Consider the following 16,645-nt stretch of genomic DNA (forward strand, 5'->3'; position numbering starts at 1 on the left):
TCTATGATTAGGCCCATAGAGATCCTATTAAATTAATAGAGATTCTATATGTCATTCTATGATTAGGCCCATAGAGATCCTATTAAATTAATAGAGATTCTATATGTCGTTCTATGATTAGGCCCATTAAAAAGAACGTGTGCGAACATAGGAGGTCCCCGTACCAGGAAGACATTACATCTACTTTCACCCATGGTTGTAATTGGGGTTACTGAGTTATTTAGGGTCATCCTACAGAGCAGGCTTTCTACAGGGTAGGTCTTAAAGCTGATGATACTCTAAAAAAATTTGGGGGCAATATTGCCTAACAGTGTTGCTGGCAACGGAGTGGGGTATGAGACACTAGAGCACTGATGAGCAATGAGCAACATGAATAATACATTTCATATGAAGCATATTTCAACTTAACTTGATTTCCTCCATTTAGTCATCTCCTATAGCTTGTTCCCAATTGACTGCCACATCTGTACTGGAATTTATCAGCTAACTAACAAGGCATAAAGAAGTGGGCATCAACTCAACCTACTGCCAGTCAAGTCAATGGTGACATAAGGATAACTAGACATTTTACTTTACAATTCTAAGCTGGGAAGTTTAAATGGTATTCATCCAGCTAGCCAGCTAGTTAAACGTACAATTTTTTTAAATCTAAAACGAAATGTAAAATCTACATGGCTAGCTAGCTGGATAAGAGCATCTGCTAAATTACTAAAATGTATACAGTACCAGTCAAACGTTTGGACACACCTATTCATTCAAGGGTTTTTCTTTATTTTTTACTATTTTCTACATTGTAGAATTATAGTGAAGACATCAAAACTATGAAATCACACATGGAATCATGTAGTAACTGAAAAAGTGTTAAACAAATCCAAATATATTTTAGATTCTTCAAAGTAGCCACCCTTTGACTTGATGACAGCTTTGCACACTCTTGGCATTCTCTCAACCAGCTTCATGAAGTAGTCACCTGGAATGCATTTCAATTAACAGGTGTGCCTTGTTAATTTGTGGAATTTATTTCCTTAATGCTTTTGAGACAATCAGTTGTGTTGTGACAAGATAGGGGTGTTATACAGAAGATTTCCCTATTTGGTAAAATACCAAGTCAGTTAAGAACAAATTCTTATTTACAATGATGGTCTACCCCTGCCAAACCCTAACCTGGACAACGCTGGGCCAACAGATGATGTTTGAAATCTTTCTACCCTTTTAAAAGCTAGAATCCTTAATGGTGAAACGGCTACGTCCGTTTGCGATATTACAACAACAAGGAAGTTACAGCAAACAACGAACACAGTTTTTTCCCCTCGGACATCATTGCATGCATGATAGAAGAGCACAAAATGTACCTTATTTATTATTATATTTTTAATTTATTTTTATGTACCATGCTGCGCGACGCTCCTCAATAACAATGGTGGTGGGGCCAGTGGCACTGTTTCCCTCTACTGCAGATTCCATCTTTAATGGAGGGCTTAACATTTCACTGACACGTTATTATTTTTAGCTGTAATGTTTTCCTTAAAATAATATTTAGGTCCATAAATGAGCAACAGAATGAAAAGCAGCAAAGAGGGCTAAAGTTGATGCTTTCAACGAGGCTCACACCAGTTCTAAAGCAGCTGTTAACTGATGTGGGTCTTCTGACAGAAAAGCCAGCTGAGCACAATCAATTGAATGACTGCTGCCCTCCCATTTATGATTTCTCATTCTTTCTCTCTCTCATTCTTTCTCTTAATCCCCCGCTCTCTCTCTCTCTCTCTCTCTCTCTCTCTCTCTCTCTCTCTCTCTCTCTCTCTCTCTCTCTCTCTCTCTCTCTCTCTCTCTCTCTCTCTCTCTCTCTCTCTCTCTCTCTCTCTCTCTCTCTCTCTCTCTCTCTCTCTCTCTCTCTCTCTCTCTCTCTCTCTCTTAGAAATCTCTCTTAGAAATCTCTCTTTTTTCCCTCCTCTCTCGCCCTCTCTCTTTCTCTGTGTCATGAGAAGACACCAGAGCAGTGAGTCAAGCAGGTGTATGGACACTCAGGCAGCAGACAGTAAATATTTGGAAAAGCACAGCAGTTGGTCCAGAAACGGCCTGCAAAATGTTTCTACCATTTGTTTTAAAGCAGAATCTCTCCACTCCTTCAAACTTAGACATCCATAGGCTCTCTCTCTTGCATCGACCATTCTCTACTCCACACTTACCAGCCTCTCTAACATTTCTTAGAAATCAGCCAACCTAATACTCAATGCATTCAAACCCTATACTTCATCCTACACTATATATACATTAGTATGTGGACACCTCTTCAAATTAGAGGATTTGGCTATTTCAGCCATAGCTGTTGCTGACAGGTGTATAAAATCGAGCACACAGTCATGCAATCTCTGTAGATAAACATTGTCAGTAGAATGGCCTTACTGAAGAGCTCAGTGACTTTCAATGTAGACCATCATAGGGACCGCTGAAGCTCGTAGCACATTAAAATCATATGTCCTCGGTTGCAACACTAACTACCGAGTTCCAAACTGGATCAGAAAGCCACGTCAGGACAAGAACCGTTTGTGGGGAGCTTCAGGAAATGGGTTTCTGTGGCCGAGCAGCCGCACACAAGCATAAGATCATGCGCAATGCCAAGCATTGGGGTGTAAAGCTCGCTGCCATTGGACTCTGGAGCAGTGGAAACACGTTCTCTGTAGTGATGAAACGCGCTTCACCATCTGGCAGTCCAACGCTACCTGCCCCAATGCATAGTGCCAACTGTAAAGGAGGAGGAATAATGGTCTGGGACTGTTTTTCATGGTTCGGGCCCCTTAGTTCCCGCAAAGGGAAATCTTAATGCTACAGCATACAATGGCATTCTAGACAATTCTGTGCTTCCAACTTTGTGGCAACAGTTTGGGGAAGGCCATTTCCTGTTTCAGCCTGACAATGCCCCCGTGCACAAAGCGAGGTGCATACGGAAATGGTTTGTCGAGATCGGTGTGGAAGAACTTGACTGGCCTACACAGAACCCTGACCTCAACCCCATCGAACACCTTTGGGATGAATTAGAACGCTGACTGCGAGCTAGGCCTAATCGCTCAACCTCAGTGCCCGACCTCACTAATGGTCTTGTGGCTGAATGGAAGCAAGTCCCCGCCGCAATGTTCCAACATCTAGTGGAAAGCCTTCTCAGAAGAGTGGAGGCTGTTATAGCAGCAAAGGGGGCACCAACTCCATATTAATGCCTATGATTTTGGAATGAAATGTTCGACGAGCAGTTGTCCACATACTTTTGTGTATATATTATCCCATATTCCAGCCCTATATTTTCAGTGCTATTAAACCCCAGCAATGAAGGAAGCAACACTCTCCTCTCAGCCCAACCTGCCACTTTACACTTTACTTCTGTTTTAGTTACTCTCTTGTTGTCTTTCCCTCTCTCTCTCTCCCTCTCTGTGGGTGGATCTGCACTCCCCCATGTGTGATTTGGTTGCTTTGCCTTGGCCTAGGGCCCTGGACTGAACTAAGCTGAGCTTGGCTTTGGCTGTGAAAGGGATAGGCTGCTAGATGTTAGTTGATCCTTTCATGCATGTCCCTTCTCTGTCACGAGAGGTTGTTGCTGGGCTTTGGCTGTGAAAGGGATAGACAACACGTTGGTTGGTACTTTTCTGCCCTTCTCTCTCTCCATGGCGCTCAGTCAGAGAGGGCATTAATGCGAGGTGTGCATTAAGTTAATTAACTCACTGACCTGCAACCTGCCAGGGAGAGAGAGCATGCAGAGCTGGGATAGAAGGAGAAAAAATGGCTGCGGATAGCTGCTGCAGCGTGCCAAGCTTGTCTGCCTGAGATTAAGTGGGCTGGCGCTCCCCTCACTACGGCTCTGTTTATCTGGGGCTATGTCTGATCTCTCAGACACATTAATACTGGCCTGGTGTCAGGATGACCAGGTCATTAGTAAGGGGGAAAATGTATATATAATGCTGATGAATAACAACAACACAAGACTATTGCTGAAGTCCCAAATGGCACCCTATTCCCTGTATAATGCACTACTTCTGACCAGAGCCCCATGGTCTCTGGTCAAAAGTAGTGCACTAAATAGGGAATTGGGTGCCACTTGAGACGTATACTATGATGATTAACAGCACCAGAGCAGTACCCATGCATTACGCCAAACATGCATCTGGTTCAGGGTGTGAGAAGAATTTATTGATGATTTTAGAATGTGTGCTAGTTGGTGTTTCTATTCTTTATTTCTACCCCAGTAACACCACACTACGCTATGCTTTTTCACTGCATGTCTGTTGGTGACCCATGCCCAATGGAGAATCTCCGATATCCATTGTAAGTGGGGATTTTTGTCCATAAATCCAGAAAATGACCCATAGCATTGTAGCACCTGATGTTATACCTACAGTAATCTCGGAGACCGAGAACTAAAATCTTGCTTAATTGCGTCAGATGCTCGATTAAATTCTGGGGGGAGTTGTGTTAGAAAAGATACTAGAATGAGGAGCAGAAGCAGTGCAGTACACTCTCAGGGGGAAAAAGCTATGTAGAGCCATTTGTCCCTGTAGGTGAACCCTCCTATAAAGGTTCCAGATGGAACCCTTTCGGGTCCGATAAAACCCTTTTTGATTAGAAATAGCACCCTTTGAATGGTTCTATTTGGAACCAGAGGTTCTATGTGGAACTAAAAGGGATTCAAAATGATTCGGGGTATTTGGAAATAGCCACGGGATGGTTTTTCAGTACTGCTTTGCTTGGTAACAGCAGAGAATCCCCTCCTGGACCAAGAGCCTTGCTGTCTAATATTTGTTCTGTGCGTGTAGCAAACTGTGACTAGCAGTTTTTAGTCACTTGTATAACTGTATGAGCTGGGATGTCTCTCCTACAAATACTTTAGGTCAGAGGCTGTATAAAATGTTCGCAATGCGCTTGTTAGCATATATTTTTCTATGGGATTTGACATGATTTTGTTAGCATTGCTACCCTTCGTTTTACAGGCTCAGCGGGGTTTGAAAATATTGGCCCTTGATTTGAGTGCCAGTATTACCGAATATCCCAGGATGGCACAAGAAGGTATGACAATCTGGAGACCGTCCAAGCTTAGTAAAGGCGAGAACAACTATGAAATCGTGATTTGTCTAAATTATCAGTGACAGAAAAACGTTGTACCAAACAAAGTTCCTTGTTAGTGGTTACATCCCACAGTCTGTTGACAAACACTACCATACCATTTATGTTACATGTGTCTATCTACAAAATAATATTCAGTTCCAGTCAACAGTTTGGATACACCTACTCATTCAAGGGTTGTTCTTTATTTGTACTATTTTCTACAGTGTAGAATAATAGTGAAGACATCAAAACTCTAAAATAATACATATGGAATCATGTAGTAACCAAAAAAGTGTTAAACAAAAAAATATATATTTATATTTTAGATTCTTCAAAGTAGCCACCCTTTTCCTTGATGACAGCTTTGCACACTCTTGGCATTCTCTCAACCAGCTTCACCTGGAATGCTTTTCCAAAAGTCTTCAGTTCCCACATATGCTGAGAACCTGATGGCTGCATTTTCTTCACTCTGCGGTCCAACTCATCCCAAACCATCTCAATTGGGTTGAGGTCGGGTGATTGTGGAGGCCAGGTCATCTGATGCAGCACTCCATCACTCTCCTTGGTCAAATAGCCCTTACACATTCTGGAGGTGTGTTGGGTCAGTGTCCGGTTGAAAAACAAATGATAGTCCCACTAAGCGCAAACCAGATGGGATGGCGTATAGCTGCAGAATGCTGTGGTAGCCATGTTGGTTAAGTGTGCCTTGAATTCTAAATAAATCACAGACAGTGTCACCAGCAAAGCACCATCACACCACCTCCTCCATGCTTCACTGTGGGAACCACATATGCAGAGATCATCCGTTCACGTACTCTGCGTCTCACAAAGACACGGCAGTTGGAACCACAAATCTCACATTTGGACTCATCCGACCAAAGGGCAGATTTCTACCCGTCTAATGTCCATTGCTTGTGTTTCTTGGCCCAAGCAAGTCTCTTCTTCTTAATGGTGTCCTTTAGTAGTGGTTTCTTTGCAGCAATTCGACCATGAAGGCCTGATTCACACAGTCTTCTCTGAACAGTTGATGTTGAGATGTGTCTGTTACTTGAACTCTGTAAAGCATTTATTTGGGCTGCAATTTCTGAGGCTGGTAACTCTAATGAACCTGTCCTCTGCAGCAGAGTTAACTCTGGCTCTTCCTTTCCTGTGGCGGCCCTCATGAGAGCCAGTTTCATCATAGCGCTTGATGGTTTTTGCGACGGCACTTGAAGAAACGTTAGAAGTTCTTGACATTTTCCGGGTTGACTGACCTTCATGTCGTAAAGTAATGATGGACTGTAATTTTTCTTTGCGTATTTGAACTGTTCTTGCCATTTGGTAAAATACTTGGTCTTTTGTCAAATGGGGCTATCTTCTGTATACCACCCCTACCTTGTCACAACACAACTGATTGGCTCAAACGCATTAAGAAGAATAAAAATTCCAAAAGTGAACATTTAACACCTGTTAAAATTGAAATGCATTCCAGGTGACTACCTCATGAAGCTGGTCGGGAGAATGCCTTGTTGACAGCTTTTTGCACACTTTTGGCAAAGGGTGTCTACTTTGAAGAATCTCAAATATAAAATATACTTTGATTAATGTAACACTTTTTTGCTTACTACATGATTCCATATGTGTTATTTCATAGTTTTGATGTCTTCACTATTATTCTACAATGTAGAAAATAGTGAAAAAATAAAGGGACTGGTACTGTACCTACAACCCAAGTGAATTCAGGCATTGTGAGGTAGATGATTAATGTTCCTCTCTATCTACATTCTGTAGCTAGCTGGTCCTATGATGTAAATGGTCACAAAGGGACAAGAGTTAGTTAGTAGGGCTCTGTGAGCATGAGTCAACCACTGCTGATCTTACAAAGGAAGTCCTCAAATGGTATCAAAGATCCTGATGCTATCAGATGAAGTACTTGATATCCCTGACTGGGGTGTTAAATACAGGATTACACAGCATTAAACCAGCTCTACTGATCCTCATCTAGATGTTCTGGGAACCACACACACACATTTAATAATGAGCAGCAGAGCAGAGAGCGATGGAAGAAACAGCTGTGATGGCAGCGCGTCAGGACTTGCCTCTTACCGTAGAAGCCGTAACATTGAGACAGTAGTGTGCCAGGTAGACAGTCAAGTGGGCATTACCTCCAAGATTAATCTACTGTAATCTGTCTGTGTCCTAAATGGTACACTATTCCCTTTAAAGTGCACTACGTTTCTACCATAGACCTGGGTCCAGGTCAAAAATAGTGCACTATAAAGGGAGCTTCAGTCTCTACCTATGAACTTTCCAGAGGTGCAGTGCTCTCTCCTAAGGACATGTTCCCAGGCCTCAGCCACCAGACTCAGGAGGCACCCATACCTCATGGTTGTGTGCACACACACACAGTTTTGTATTGCTATCCTTGTGGGAACCAAATAATTGATTCCCATCTAAAAATCCTATTTTCCCTAATCCTAAATCTAAATCTAACCCTTAACCTAACCATAACCCTAATCAACCGTAAGTCTAACCTTAACCCCTAACCCTAAAACTATACCTAACCCTAACTCCAAACCTAACTTTAACCTCTAACCCTAACCCCAACCTTAATACTAACCCTAACCGTAACCCTAAACCTAACCCCTGAGCCCAAAATAGCATTTTTTTCACATGGGACCGGGACAATGTTCCATGTTTTACTATCCTTGTGAGGACCTCTGGTACCCACAAGGATAGTAAAACAAAAACACACACACACACACCCATCATGGTTGTGCTTCTGGCCACCACCAGTGACCAACAGTCATTGAGCGCGGCGACGTGACCGTAAACCACAGGAACAATTTAATCTGACCAGACTCAACTTTTCCACCTCTTAAAATATGGTCCTTATTAACAATAGTACACGCCCTTTAAACAGGCCCTGGTGTAAATGTCTTAAGTTACTACTCACTCAGGGCAATTTGGGGCAAATATGAATAAAGAAAAGCAAATTCCACTTACTAGAAACTTCTTACACACGTCATACAGTGCCTTCAGAAAGTATTCACCCCCTTGACTTTTTCCACATTGTTGCGTTACAGCCTGAATTTAAAATGGACTAAATTGAGATTCTGTGTCACTGGTTTACACACAATACCCCATCATTTCAAAGTGGAATTATGTTGTTGTTTTTTTATATTACAAATTCATTAAAAATGTAAAGCTGAAATGTCTTGAGTCAATAAGTATTCAACCCCTTTGTTATGGTAAGCCTAAATACGTTCAGGAGTAACAATGTGCTGAACAAGTCACTTAAGTTGCATTCGCTCTGTGTGCAATAATAGTGTTTAACATGATTTTTAAATTACTACCTTATCTCTGCACCCCACACAATTATCTGTAAAATCCCTCAGTTGAGTAGTGATTTTCAAAAACATATTCAACCACAAAGACCAGGGAGGTTTTCCAATGCCTCGCAAAGAAGGGTACCTATTGGTAAATGGGTAAGACAATCAACTAAGCAGACATTGAATATCCCTTTGAGCATGGTGAAGTTATTAATTACACTTTGGATGGTGTATCAATACACCCAGTCACTACAAAGATACAGTCGTCCTTTCTAACTCAGTTGCTAGAGGAATAAAACCGATCAGGGATTTCACCATAAGGCCAATGGTGACTTTAAAACAGTTAGAGTTTATTGGCTGTGATAGGAGAAAACTGCAGATGGATCAACAACATTGTAGTTACTCCGCAATACTAACCTAATTGACAGAGTGAAAAGAAGGAAGCCTATACCGAATAAAAATATTTCAAAACATTCGGCCTGTTTGCAACAAGACACTAAGGTAATACTGTAAAAGCAATTCACTTTTTGTCCTGAATACAAAGTGTTATGTTTGGGGCAAATCCAATACAACACATTACTGAGTAATTTTGAAGCATAGTGGTGGCTGCATCAAGTTATGGGTATGCTTGTAATTGTTAAGAACTGGGGAGTTTTTCAGGATAAAAAAAAACAAACAAAATGGAACTAAGCACAGGTAAAATCCTAGAGGAAAGCCCGGTTGTCTGCTGTCCACCAGATACTGGGAGATGAATTCACCTTTCAGTAGGACAATAACCTAAAACAAAAGGCCACATCTACACTGGAGTTGCTTACCAAGAAGTCAGTGAATGTTCCCGAATGGCTGAGTTACAGTGTTGACTTAAATCTACTTGAAAATCTATGGCAAGACCTGAATATGGTTGTCTAACAATGATCAACAACCAATTTGACAGAGCTTGAAGAATTTTGAGAAGAATAATGGGCAAAGTTTGCACAATACAATTGTGAAATCTCTTGAAGACTTACCCAGAAAGACTCACAGCTGTAATCGCTGCCAAAGGTGTGTTTCATTTTCAATACATGTTTTCACTTTGTCATTATGGGGTATTGTGTGGAGATGGGTAAGAAAAAATCTATTTAATCCATTTTGAATTCAGGCTGTAACACAGCAAGATATGGAATAAGTCAAGGGGTATGAATAGTTTCTGAAGGCACTGTATATGTTTACGATCAAATTGAAAGGGCTTTACCGACTGTCCTCTTTCATTTTGAAAAGCGTATTTTAGGCTTTGTCTTTTTATTGCTTTTAGGCACCATCTTTCCGAGGGGCACTTCAAGCTGGAACTCATTACCCATGATTGAGATGTATGCCCTTAAACCAAAGTATCCTACTCCAATAGACAGCACAAATTTAATTAGTTAGGCGACCTACATTCTCTGGGCCCTGTCTGTCAGTCTGCATACATCTCTACCAACCCACAACAGAATGGAATCCTTCTATAGATTCTAGAACAACTTTAACAAAATAACCCTAATAGGTGTTCTATAGATGAGGCAGCACTCTGTGTACTAGCAGTGCAGCACTGTTGTTGTGCTGTAATGTTCAGACTGGTTAGTTTGCCCCCTGTTGTCCAGTCTGTAAAGTTTATTATAAGTCAAATGAAGTAAGCCTCTTCTAATACCTAATCTCAGTGGAATTATCCTGCTATTAGAGGAGAGGGAGAAGTAGGCTAAAACACATGGATTGCATTAGGAGAGCATTCTTGGAAGATCAGACCAGACTTGGCTTTTTCTCTGTTAGAAAGGGCCTGAGAAAGCTCTGTCTCACACAATTGAGGCCTAAGTCCAAGTGTCCCCTTACTTCCCAGGTCTAAATAGATGAGTATTGCAGGTGGAGATTCTTAAGAACCTTAGAGGTCACTCTGTTCCATAAAGAAGACATCCTGCTTTTTACTAGAGCTCACAGGGTTGAACAGGGTTGAGGTCTGTAGGAACAGATCCTGGAGCAGATCAGTTCAACCTCCTGTCCTCTCCTACAGCAGTAGACTCCCACCTCAGACAGTAACCTCCAGCTACCAGCTGTGGTGTGGTGGGGCTCAGTTCAACAGCAGTGCTGTTAGACTTCCAGGTCAGACTAACCCCCCTGGCTAGTGCCTCTGTCCCAAACAGGGCCTTTTTTAAGTTGCTTTATTTCAGATTTGCCAAGTTGATAGTTTTTTTAGTTTTTTTATTTGCAAGGCCTTTGGTCATCAGATGTAGACTAATTGTGTAACATTGAGGCTTGCCATCTCTTTGCTTCTGTGCTGGTTGTCTTTTGCTTTTTTTCAACTGCCTAATATGAATGCTCTCGTTGTGGGGCCTTGTGGGAACAACTGGCTTAAAGTCAGCGTGGAAGCACAGCAGTTAGGACTTAATTACAGCTGTTCTTGTCTGAAGAGCCCAGCCTTCCCATCTCACACACACACACACACACACACTGACACAGGGCCGCTACTAAAACAAGTCAGTGTTTGAACAGGGATTATTTCCACTGTGACATCACACCCTTGGGCTGCCTCTGGGTTGACCTCTGGTCCCTAGCTTCCGATGTCGATAAGGCTTGTTCCATTAAAGGCCCAATGCAGCCATTTTTATATCAATATCAAATCATTTCTGGGTAACAATTAAGTACCTTACTGTGATAGAGTTCCATTCAAATTGGCAAAAAATAGCTTTATAGCAAAAAACTTTCTCAAGCAAGAATTTTGCTAGGACTGTCTGGGAGTGGTCTGAGTGTGGAGGGGAAAACTCTCTTTTTTTATTGTTCTTTTAACCAATTTACGCATGGTAATGTCACCATGGAAAGCCGAAACTCCCGTCCATGCAAACCTGCTGATTAGAAGGTCCTATGTAGATTGTATTTTCAGTCAGCAACTACAATGTCAGGAAATAGCACTGATCAAATGTTTTCACACTTTTACGGTGTTAGTTTCATCAGCTGTTGTACAATATGATATAAAACGGGGGGAAATGCATTTGGACTCCACTGGGCCTTTTAAAGACTGTTAGTGTTTCATGGCTTGTTGCCGGCATTAGACGCCCAAGCTCTCCCCCGACTGAAATAACTGTGATCCAGTCTAGTTGTTCATCACTGGAGACACATTTCTGGCCAGGAAAGAGCTTTTCACAGATTTTGTGATCAATAACAGATGATGAAGTGTGTGATTGGCTGTATTGTCTATAAATGCTTTGTTAATGTTTGGAAATCATTCCTTGCTAGATAATGGCCTATTGTAGGAATTTGAACGTGGATGTGGTTTTTTTTCAAATCACTTTGTTTCAGAAATGATTTTATCTGTGTTTTTTGTTTTCTTGTGTAAAGCTAATTGGTGCTAACATATTGACTTGTTTTTATACCATTTGAAACTCTGTTTGAAGAACTGTCCTCACTGTTAAGTTCATGTTTTATGTATCCCTATATTTCTGTTATTACGGGGCTATCACTCAGTCAAGAGTGCGCATGCGCAGGAAGTCTTGTGGTTGTTGGACCTGGCCTTGAGAGTAATGGCTACCTTGTAGTGTGTTCATATAGTAGAGTAAACTTTGTTAAACTGGAACCTTGTCGTTGTGTCATTTCGAGTTAACATTGGTAGCAGAGGATGGTTTCTAACTACAACGTGCCACCTCGCTTCGACGAGAAGAGGTCGTACGAAAGTTGGAAAAATGAACTGGGAATCTGGACACGCATTACTAATCTGGACGTGAAAAAGCAAGCACTTGCGGTGGTATTATCGCTCGAGGGAAGAGCGAGAGATACAGCACTGGAAATATCCGTTGAGGATTTGAACAAGGATGACGGTATGGGAACTTTGATCACAGCACTGGATTCTGTATTTCTTAAAGAAGAGAAAGACCGTGCCTACGAGGCATATTCAAAGTTTGACAGTGTTACGAGAGATATTTTGGTTGCAATGTCGGACTACCTCATTGATTTTGAACAGAGGTACAATAGGATGCGCAAGTACGACATGGTTCTCCCGGATGCGGTGTTAGCTTTCAAGTTGCTAGATACTGCCTGTCTAGATGGTAGGGAGAAACAGTTGGCTTTGACTGCTTGTACTGTGCTGACTTTTGCATCTATGAAGTCGGCACTAAAAAGAATATTTGGTGAAAAGACGTCTGTCGCGCCAATAACAGATGGAATGCAAGTGAGTGACGCAGCATATTACACCGAGCAGCACAGAAAAGGCGCCAACAAGTCACGTTCTCAAGACAACCAGAAGAGGGCGCCATTTCCCGGCACAAATCCACTGGACAAATATGGAAGGAGATCGAAATGTGCTATTTGTCAAAGCACTTACCATTGGGTTAAAGACTGTCCTCATAAAAATGAACAAGTTAAACTAACAGAGGAAAATGTAAACACAGAGGTAGAGCAGTGTAACATTACACTGTTTTCAAATGAATCTGATACTGAGATTTTTATAGTTGAATCCTTAGGATCTGCTGTGATTGATACTGCATGTACACGGACAGTGTGTGGTGAAAAATGGTTTGATAGCTATGTCAGTGAACTAAATATGAAGGAAGTACAAAATATGATTGACACACCAAGCAACAGAGCTTTCAAATTTGGAGATGGGAGAATTGAGATGGGAGTTAAGATACCAGCAAAAATTGGTCAGACTAAGTGTCACATTGAAACAGAGGTGGTCCCTACAGATATCCCCTTACTATTAAGCAAAGCTTCCCTCAAGAAGGCAGAGGCTGTACTAGACATAAAAAATGACAAGGCAGTGATGTTTAAACAACCAGTGACTCTTGAACTTACTACCTCAGGCCACTATTGTGTAAACATTTTGGACAAAGACATCTCACAGAGTCCATGCAAAAATGAGATTCTGACTGACACAGAGCACATGGAGATTCTGACAGTCACAGAGAACATGAGCACTAAAGAAAAACACAAAGTATTGTTAAAGCTTTACAAATAGTTTGCACATGATACAGTTGACAGACTTCAGAAGTTACTCAGCAGTTCAGGGAATAATGATGATGAGAAGTACGAAACTGGAAACAAAGTGTACTACAAACGAGTTGACTGTCAAGAGTGGAAAGGACCGGGAGTAGTCATTGGTCAAGATGGTGTGGTGATATTTGTGAGGCACGAAGGCATGATTGTCAGGGTGCATCACTCAAGATTGCGGAAAGTAAATGATCAACAAGATAGAGGGGCTGTAGCTGAGAATCAGTCTCCTAATGAAAATTACAAAAAGGACACAGTAACAGACACAAACCTACCAGATGTCGCATCCAATGATATGGACACTGAAACTGGCACAGGAAATGGAGCAGAGACCTTTAACCATGCCACAGGTAATACTGTTGAGCGTTCAAATGAGGAAAACATTCAACAACAGCCATATGTGTTAAGAGAACATGGTTGTTCCAATCTGAAAACTGGACAAACTGTTAAATACATGGACAGAGAAAGTGGTATTCCACATACAGCAACCGTCATTGGACGAGCAGGAAAAGCAAAACACAAGAACTGGTACAACTTGCAGTACTCTGAACCAGCTACACTTTCTGGTACAACAGGGTCAGCTGACCTGTCACTTGTAGATAATATCAGAATTGAACCAATGGAAAATCGAGAAAAACAGAATGACATTCAAAATGATGATGTACTTGAAACAAAGGACGTGTCATTTGACTCAGCTAAGCTAGATGAGCTCAGTAATTAGCATTAGGCCTCCCGGGTGGCGCAGTGGTCTAGGGCACTGCATCGCAGTGCTAGCTGCGCCACCAGAGTCTCTGGGTTCACGCCCAGGCTCTGTCGCAGCCGGCCGCAACCGGGAGGTCCGTGGGGCGACGCACAATTGGCATAGCGTCGTCCGGGTTAGGGAGGGTTTGGCCGGTAGGGATATCCTTGTCTCAGTATGTAAATGTAATAAAAATGTATGCACTCTACTGTAAGTCGCTCTGGATAAGAGCGTCTGCTAAATGACTAAAATGTAATGTAAATGTAATTGGAGGAAAAATGGAGTGTTTGAGGAAGTCAAAGACATTGGCCAAAAATGCGTCTCAACAAGGTGGGTGTGTACCCTTAAAGAATCCTTAACTGGAATAGTGCCTAAAGCACGTCTAGTGGCTAGAGGTTTTGAGGAGCTGGCTGCTAAAGAACTCCCAAAAGACTCACCGACATGCGCCTCAGAGTCACTCCGATTGCTGATGTCAGTGATCTGCCAGAAAAAATGGAAACTTAATTCCATAGACATCAAATCTGGATTTTTGCAGGGAACAGAGCTGTCAAGGGACATTCACATCCGACCTCCGCCTGAAGCTAAAAGCGAAGGAACACTGTGGAAACTAAAAAAGTGTGTGTATGGACTGGCAGATGGATCACTCTACTGGTACAACAAAGCCAAGGCAACAATGTGGAAACATGTCAGGTGGAAAAATGTCACAAGTGGATCCTGCAGTCTTCTATTGGCTTGATCAAGACTGCAATGTGACTGGAGTACTTGCCTGTCATGTTGATGCCTTTATCTGGGGTGGCTCAGAGACCTTTGCTTCAACTGTGATTCCACACCTCAAAGCTGTTTTCTAGGTTGGCCATGAGGAGCATGATCATACATTTTTGTTATGTTGGCATAGAGTTTATTACAGTTGATGGCAAAATACTGATGCAACAGGAGAGCTATATCAAGAATCTTCAACCCATCCACATGGATTCTTCAAGAGCCGTACAAAGGAATTCCCCTCTATGTGGAATTGAAGCTAATAAATTGAGGTCAAAGATAGGACAAATTTTATGGGTTGATAGACAGAGTAGACCTGATGTAATGTTTGATGTTTGCAACTTGGCATCTAACACAAAACACGCCACTGTACAAACCATTCATGAGGCAAACAAAGTTGTTCGTAATCTGAAATCACAACACGTGATTTTAAAGTTTCAGCATGTTGGATAAGATGACTCTTTGAAACTAGTTGTCTTCAGAGATGCTTCGCTAGGGAACCTTACAGATGGAGGCACACAAGGTGGACATCTAATCGTGTTAATGGGTGAAGGAGGAAGATTCTCACCTATCTGTTGGCAGTCAAAAAAGGATCACAAGGGTTGTCCGAAGCGGACTTGCTGGAGAAACCCTTGGTCTTGGGGATGGAATTGACAATGCGATCTTTCTTGCAACTCTGTTCTCAGAGCTTACCACTGGTGAGACAAAACAGAACTTTCTACCTGTAGTTTATGTCACTGACAACTACTTATTAGTTGATGCTGTGAAGTCAACCAAGTCTGTCACAGAGAAAAGACTCAGCATCAAGGAACTTATTCAAGCACAGAGAATCCAGCGGATTCTGTGGTCAACCACAAAGGAACAGCTTGCTGACTGTCTGACTAAAAAGGAGCATTCGGTCTTGTGCTCCTACAGGCTCTCAGTAATGGAAAGTGGCAGCTTGAGTAATACAAACTTGATTAATACTTGGACATTTAATTATGTTGTTGATGTTTTATTTGTCTTTAAAGAAAAGGGGGAGATTGTTAAGTTCATGTTTTATGTATCCCTATATTTCTGTTATTACGGGGCTATCACTCAGTCAAGAGTGCGCATGCGCAGGAAGTCTAGTCGTTGATGGACCTGGCCTTGAGTGTAATGGCTACTTGTAGTGTGTTCATATAGTATAGTAAACTTTGTTAAACTGGAACCTTGTCGTTGTGTCATTTCGAGTTAACACTCACAATCTCCCTCATCTATCCTCTCTTCCTCAGGTCACGGAGAGTGCCACTGTGGAGAGTGTAAGTGCCATGCGGGCTATATCGGGGACAACTGTAACTGTTCCACTGACACCTCATCCTGTGTGTCTGATGACGGGCAGATCTGCAGCGGGCGGGGCAGCTGTGCGTGCGGGCGCTGCCAGTGCACTGAACCAGGGGCCTTCGGGGACACCTGCGAGAAATGCCCCACCTGCCCTGATGCCTGTGGCACCAAGAGGTATGGGACAGGGAGGAGAGAGGGAAGGGAGAGAGGCAGAGGAGAGGGGGAGAGCGAGAAGGGAGAGAAGGGGAGGGGCAGAGAGATGGAGGGAGAGATACGAGGCAAGAAGAGGGAAGGAGAGAGAGAGGGAGGGAGAGATACGGGGCAAGAAGAGAAGGAAGGAAAGAGAGGGGAGGGAGAGATATGGGGCAGGAAGAGAGGGAAGGGGAGAGAGGGGGGTGAAGAGATATGGGGCAAGAAGAGGGAGAGATACGGGGCAAAAAGAGGGAAGGAGAGAGAGAGA

The 16,645-nt window shown here is 42.4% G+C and overlaps 1 protein-coding gene across 1 annotated transcript in view; it reads left to right on the forward strand.

The window, feature by feature from the left end:
* The window catches only part of LOC120064251 (integrin beta-5-like), an 85,590-nt gene that overhangs the window by 54,419 nt on the left and 14,526 nt on the right, over window positions 1–16,645 (forward strand). Inside the window, exon 11 of the mRNA XM_039014687.1 lies at window positions 16,137–16,359. Coding sequence (XP_038870615.1) covers window positions 16,137–16,359 — 223 coding nt within the window. The remainder of the gene's footprint in view (window positions 1–16,136; window positions 16,360–16,645) is intronic.

Source organism: Salvelinus namaycush, chromosome 19 (assembly GCF_016432855.1).
Source record: "Salvelinus namaycush isolate Seneca chromosome 19, SaNama_1.0, whole genome shotgun sequence".
In the NCBI taxonomy this organism is placed as follows: Eukaryota; Metazoa; Chordata; class Actinopteri; order Salmoniformes; family Salmonidae; genus Salvelinus; species Salvelinus namaycush.